The sequence below is a fragment of the Schistocerca nitens genome, chromosome 10, assembly GCF_023898315.1.
Source record: "Schistocerca nitens isolate TAMUIC-IGC-003100 chromosome 10, iqSchNite1.1, whole genome shotgun sequence".
In the NCBI taxonomy this organism is placed as follows: Eukaryota; Metazoa; Arthropoda; class Insecta; order Orthoptera; family Acrididae; genus Schistocerca; species Schistocerca nitens.
Genome location: NC_064623.1, coordinates 92,744,771 through 92,752,261, shown reverse-complemented (window position 1 = coordinate 92,752,261; position 7,491 = coordinate 92,744,771). Strand labels below are relative to the sequence as shown.

The 7,491-nt window shown below is 42.5% G+C and overlaps 1 protein-coding gene across 1 annotated transcript; it reads left to right on the top strand.

The window, feature by feature from the left end:
• Positions 1-658: 658 nt before the first annotated feature.
• On the top strand, positions 659-4,439 carry LOC126210610 (cuticle protein 6.4-like). The gene is made up of 2 exons (XM_049939903.1): positions 659-815; positions 4,001-4,439. The coding sequence occupies exons 1-2, from the start codon at positions 801-803 to the stop codon at positions 4,250-4,252; spliced, it is 267 nt and encodes an 88-aa protein (XP_049795860.1). The 5' UTR covers positions 659-800; the 3' UTR covers positions 4,253-4,439.
• The last annotated feature ends 3,052 nt before the right edge of the window (positions 4,440-7,491 follow it).

Genomic DNA, 7,491 nt, shown 5'->3' with positions numbered 1-7,491 from the left:
CATACATGAGGCAATTGATTTTTATTTATGTAGACTGCCATGTGACACTTGGTCCTTGCTTATTTTTAGATTTGTGTCGGAGGTTTTTTTTTGTTTTTGTTTTTTTTTGTTGAAGATCTCATTTCGCAGTCACATATCTGAGGGCCCCTGTCATTAGTTATTAGTGTCGGGGGATTTCCAAGTTAGGCCTCTATTTGTGCTGGTTCACCTAAGATAAGCGTCTAAATTTGACGATAGCTCACGAACTGTGGATTGAGAATCTTCCAGTTAGCCATTTAGAATATAGTAGAACTGCCTCAGTCTCGATTTCTATTTCTCTTTCTCGGGAGACTCCAAAACTCAGTGGAAATGTATGATTACGTATCCGATCTGGAGAAGAATGCTACATCATGCAAGACAATTATCTAGACAAAACTGTTTGTCCCTTTCCGTTTCCCGCTTACGGCGGAGTCAGTCCACCTTGAACTACCTGTTCAGCGTAAGCTCTCACGTGTTGCGGCCACAAGGCGTGGTGCGTGGAGGGAGGAGCTGTTACGTGGCGTGGCGTGGCGAGACTCGGCCGAAACCTGTCCTCGCTGACCATTCCTCCCAGCTGTTACCTCCGTCCCCCCCCCCCCCCCCCCTCGTGCTCCACTCTTCCAAATCGCTCGCCACTGGAGTCAGTCCAGTCGACCTTCATCCACCGCCACACCTTCCGTTCTGGAACCGCCTATATAAACTCGGCGTCTGGACAGAGTCTTCAGCATTCGCACGCAGTCTTCATCTCAGAAGAGGCAGTTCACCCCCAACAACCTTCAACCATGATGAAATACGTGGTAAGTGTCTGACAGACCAACAGGTATTAGACGATAATCTTTGTACGTCAAACGCGATGCTGAACTCTCATAACGCTTGAGCAAAAATCTATCCAGTTTTCAGGGTCTCGCCGGAGAGTCTCACATAGATACAACGGTTTTAACTTGTTTACTATTTATTGATCCAAACGTATGAGGTTAGATTGCGACAAGGCATGAAAGGTAGCAGACACTGGGAACTAAATAACACTCAGTTTTAAAAAGGACTGTGGGGGCACACGGATGTTCATGTCACATTCTTACCCTTCGGTGGGACAATTGTCCCTAAAAGTCTGCCGGCCGGTGTGGCCGAGCGGTTCTAGGCGCTTCAGTCTTGAACTGCGCTGCTGCTACGGTCGCAGGTTCGAATCCTGTCTCAGGCATGGATGTGTGTGATGTCCTTAGGTTAGTTAGGTTTAAGTAGTTCTAAGTTATAGGAGACTGATGACCTCAGATGTTAAGTGCCATAGTGGTCAGAGCCAGTTGAACCATTTTGAACATAAAAGTCTGAGAGTAACTAATTTTCACTGACATGGCGATGTTGGGACCAATAGGAAGGATGAGAGGTTAGAGCTGACGTTCCTTTGAAATCTTTACAATTGGAACACAAGCTTAGTTGCGACAGAAATGTCGAAGGAACTAGGTCATGTACTTTTTGAGGGAATCATCTTAACACTTGTCTTAAAGGAGGCACCACGTAAAACGAATTTATCCTATAGAGGAATAGTGGTGGATCAGATCCCCATCTGGATCTCCAGATAGAAAGCGTTCAGACTACGATTGCAAAGATGAGGATGAAATATAACGATTTCCGAGGAATCAGAGCACAAAATCTTGGAAATTACTGTAGAGGAATGGAAAAATGGGTAGTAGAAATTACTGAATCTAACTGAAAAGATAGTAGAGACTGCTGGCCATGCGAAAATAGTATGACAGTAACATCGTCATCAGGAAATATCCCAGCAAGTGTCAGCAGTGTTAGAAATGGGAAGGAGAGTTATGGAACGAGTTGCTACAAGGACACAGTAGGTGTATTATTCATATCCGTGTTTATGAAATTAGACAATGTTAAAGTCGAACAAGGTGTGTTCTAATAGATCCAGAAAAAGTCAAACTGACGCTGGGAGGAACAGTGAAAGCGAAAAATTGAAGAGCAGTCAAGATACAGAATAAATAAAATAAATAATTCGTGTTCGTATATTTAAAGCAGAAACCTTTTTGGACAGCACACTTACTGATTAAGAACACCAGTTTGTCTTAGAACTTGCCTAGAAATTCAGTCTGCCAGTGCATGTATCCACATAAGCACTCCTAAATACTATTACACTAGCACTGACCGGAATAAAGGGTGTTATGGAGCATGCTACCATCAGCTTTATTGTACTTGGTCGCAGTGAAAGCACAAATGCATGAGTTTTCGTGAGACTTATTTTGAAAAATGTAGTGCCAAATTATTAATTCCATTACAACATTGGGGTTATAAAAGTTATTCTTTGCTGTTTAAGGAAACACTTGTATGTGGGATGTCGTAGAAAATTTCTTTAGACAGTTTCTTTTCCTTTTGTTTTCTGACAAACAGTATACAATAAATATTAGTATCGTTGATAAGAGGTGTACATTATATTTCTTCAGTTACAGATGAATATGGCTTCTCATATAACTTAACATGCAGTGCACTAGTTTTGATTCAAATAGGTGACCCAGATGTGGATTTGATCTGTGTGGAAAATTAACGATTGCTACTCTGGCACAATATCCAGCTTGAGTGTGGTTTTAGGCGATGTTTCAACATATTTTAGGCCAATATTAGATTGATTCCCAATGTGTATCTCAGAATATATGATATAGAAATATTAAAATATGATAATGCACGAGACGAGGTTTACACGATTCACAGATAGATGATGCAGATCAAATTCCTCCCCTAAGTTAATTGATAGCAATGGTGACAGAAAGGGTATCCAGCCTCAGTGTTAAAACAGACACATCTTTCCCAAATCAAGAAACACAGCAGACCCTAAGCAAATGGAGAACGTTAATTTTCCTCCTGTTGTAGTCAAACAGATAATATTAAATGTAGCAGCTGTACAGGGACAAACAAAATGTAATTACAGGGTGATAGTTATGGTACTATACGAAATAAAATCGTCATAACTTCTGAACGGTTTGCGTTAGAAACGCACGGTTGGTTGCAGGCCTTAATGGGAATTAGTAGGTGCCGTATGGTGCGGTTTAGCGACAAAGCCCACTTTCATTTGGATCGTTTCGTCAATAAGCAAAATTGGGGCATTTGGGTGGCTGAGAATAGGCATTTCGCGATCGAGAAGCCTCTTCACTCTCAATAGGTGACTGTGCGGTGTGCACTGTCTAGTCACGGAATAATCTGTGCGATATTCCATGATATCACAGTGACTACCGAATGGTACATGAAGGTTTTGGAAGATTATTTCATCCCTATTATCGAAAGTGACACTGATTTCGACAAGATGTGGTTCATGCAACAAGGAGATTGAACCCATCAAAGCAGGAAAGTGTTCGATATCGTGGAGGAGTACTTTGGGGACTGCATTCTGGCTCTGGGGTACCCAGAGGCCACTGGCATAGGTCTGGATTGGCCGCCATATTCTCCGCACCTGAACACATTCGACTCCTTTTTGTGGAGCTATATTAAAGACAAGGTTACATCAATAACCCCAAAAACACTGCTGAGCTGAAATCAGCCATTCAGGAGGTCATCGACAGCATCGATGTTACGACACTTCAGTGGGTCATGCAGAAATTCGCTATTCGTTTGCTTCACATCATCGTCAATGATGGCAGGCATGTCGAACATGTCATTACCCTTATCCAAATATCTGCAGTGAGGTTTGCATGTTTAATAAAGTGTGTGCACGTTGTAGTTTGTAACTAATTTACCTTTTTTCATATAGTTCAATATTTGTCACCCTGTATGTATCATCTATTACAATATATAATAATAGCAGCTCAGTAATGATTGATAATATGAGACCAAGTATTAAACCCTGTGGGACGTTATGCGTTTTCCTGTACAGATTCAAAAATATGCTCTCTTTCATGCACAGCCAGACCAATTAAAATCCTCGTCAGTGTCATAAGGGAATGTAATTTTTCCTGAGTCTGTAGTCCTAAATATAATGCTTTTTTAGGTCCTGGCCCTGTGCCTGTTCGCCGCCGTCTTCGCCGCTGAGGAGTCCGCCCCCAAGGAGAAGCGCGGCCTGGCCTACGCCACCGGCCTCGGCTACTCCGCCCCCCTGGCCTACTCTTCTGGAGTCTACGGTGGATACGGATACGGATACCCCGGATACGCTGCCGGCTACTACGGTCTCGGCTACCGCAGTCTGGGATACAGCGGCCTTGGCTACCACGGACTCGGCTACTATGGCGGTTACCACTACTAAACCCCACGTACTGATATCAATCCACTGTCCTGACAATCCATTCACTATCTTTGCCGATCCAAGTGGCATTCAGCAAACCTAGTCCGCAAAATAACTGCCAAGTCATGTGTGTGTACTTGGCAGTCAGTTCCTTCCCCTGACTGCTGTGACAGTTAATAGCTCAAACAATAAAAACTGTGTGTGTTTATTTTTCTTTTTTATTTCTCCTTTTTTCCTTCTTCTTTCATTACCCTGTTTTTTTTTTTAATTCCTTTCTTCACTTTTAAATATTTTTCTATGAGACCACTTTCCTGAACTACCAGCTTCTTAAGGTAAGTCAGTAACTGATTCTGTGTAATTAGAACCCATGGAGGGCATTAATTTGTTCTTAATATCATTTCTCAATGATACATACACGGTAAATGCCTTGAAACTTACACATCTTTCATTCTGAGAACCTTTCAAGATATTGGAACCAGATTTTAGGTATATGATTTACGTAGATAGTCCGTGAGGTTCACGTAATTCTTGTATCAGGCAAAATACTGAATCAAGAATGTTTTCCTCTAGTGGAACAATAGGCTTTTTAACAGCATTTGGATGCTCTTGAAAAGGCAAGTGCAGAAACATAATGTTTGTTAGTATTGATATTAAAACTTATCGTAAAAATATGTGCGAAATGTTCTAAAACTGAAAAGCAAAGTGGCTGGAAACAATTGTTAAGATGCAAACAACGTCAAGTTGGTCTCTCATTCCGTAACATTGGCCTGCGCTACTAAGATTTGAATTACTCGTATTTTCTCCTGGTAGTACTTGATACGACATTCACTGGTGCGCAAAACTTAAGAACCGAAGTAACATTCGCGTGATCTCTCACAGCCAAGTAACACAACTCGACAGAAATTTGGAACATAATAGAAAGAACATCTACAGTATAGTGTAGAAGGTAATTGAAAGGCATACTCAGTGAGGCGACCAGAAGTGACACATCTATTCAGAAACAATAATTACATTGGAGTCAATGTGATTTATGATTACAAAAGGCAAGACATGCAATATCAACATCTACTTCTACACGATTACTCTATAATTCACAATCAAGTGTCTGGCAGTGGTTCATCAAACCACCTTTCAGCTATTTCTCTACGGTTCCACTCTCGAACAGCGCGAGGGAAAACAGAGAACTTCAATTTTTCAATGCGAGCTCTGATTTCTCTTATTTTATTATGATGATGGTTCCTTTTTATGTAGATGGGCACCAACAAAATGTTTTCACACTCTGAACACAAAGTTGGTGGTTGAAATTTCATGAGGAGGTACTGTAGCAAGAAAAATCGTCTTTGCTTTAATGATTACTACCTCAGTTCGCGTATCATGGCCATACCACTCTCTACCCTACTGATAGATAATACAAAACGAGCTGCCCTTCTTTGAGCTATTTCGACGTCGTCCGTCAATCCAGTCTGATGCGGATCCCACGCCGAACAGCAGTACTCCAGAAGAGGGCGGACAAGCATAGTGCATAGTATTAGCAGTCTCTTTAGTAGACCTGTTGCATTTTCTGCCAGTAAACTGCAGTCTTTGGTTTACTTCCCCCACAACCTTGTCGATGTGATCGTGTCAGTTTAAGTTATTCGTAACTGTAATCCCTATGTGTTTAGTTGAATTTACAGTCTTTACATTTGTATGTTTTATCATGTAGGCGAAATTTGGCTGATTCTTTTCAGTACTCATGTGAATGATTCCTCATTATTTACAGTCAACTGCCACTTTTCATACCGTATAGACATCTTATCGAAATCGTTTTTCAGTTTGCTTTGTTTAACTGATGACTTTATACGATGGTAACTGACAGTATCATCTCAAACGATCTAAGAGGGCTGCTCAGATTGCCCCCTAAATCGTTTATGTAAACCAGAAACAGCAGTGTACCTACAACACTTCCTTGAGGAACGCCAGATATTACTTCTATTTTACTCGATGACTTTCGGCCAATTACTACGAAGTGTGACCTTTTTCACAGGAAATCACAAATCCAGTGGCAGAACCGAGACGATACTCGATAGCCACGCAATTTCATTAGAAGGCGCTTGTAAGGAGCGGCGTCAGAGTCACTAATTCGTGATTGGGTGTCAGTTGTGTCATACGTCTGTACGCGATATTTCCACTGTTTCCGATGTGATAGTGAATGGAAACGTGAAGGGACACGCGCAGCACAAAAACGTACAGGTCGGCCTCGTCTATTAACTGACAGAGATCGCCGACAGTTGAAGAGGATCGTAATGTGTAATACGCAGACATTTCGTCCTGATCATCACACAGGAATTCCGAACTGCATCAGAATCCGTTGCAAGTAATATGACAGTCAGGCAGGAGGTGAGAGAACTTGGATTTCATGGTAGAGGGTCTGCTTATAAGCCAGACATGAGGCCAGTAAATTCCAAATCACCCCTCGCTTAGTGTAAGGAGCGTAACGATTGAACAGTGGAAAAACGTTGTGTGGAGTGACGAATCACGGTACACAATGTGCTTATAAGCCACACATAACGCCAGTAAATGCCAAACCACCCCTCGCTTAGTGTAAGGAGCGTAAACATTGGACGATTGAACAGTGGGAAAACGTTGTGTGGAGTGACGAATCACGGTACACAATGTGGCGATCCGATGACAGGGTGTGGGTATGACGAATGTCCAGTGATCGTCATCTGCCAGCGTGTGTAGTGCCAACAGTAAAATTCGGAGGCGGTGGTGTTATGGTGTGGTCGTGTTTTCCATGGAGGGGGCTTGCACCCCTTGTTGTTTTGCGTGGCACTATCACTGCACAGGCTTACATTAACGTTTTAAGCACCTTCTTGCTTCCCACTGTTGAAGAGCAATTCGGATATGGCGACTGCATCTTTCAACCCGATCGAGCACCTGTTCATAATGCACGGTCTGTGGCGGAATAGTTACACGACAATAACATCCCTGTAATGGACTGACCTCCACAGAGTCCTGACCTGAATTCTATAGAACATCTTTGAGATGTTTTGGAACGCCGTCTTCGTGCCAGGCCTCACCGACCGACATAGATACCACTCCTCAGTGCAGCACTCCGTGAAAAACGGGCTCCCATTCTCCGAGAAACCTAGCATCTGATTGGACGTATGCCTGCGAGAGTGGAAGGTGTCATCAAGGCTAAGGGTGGGACAACACGATATTGAATTGCAGCATTACCGATGGAGGGCTCCACGAACTTACAAGTCATTTACAGCCAGGTG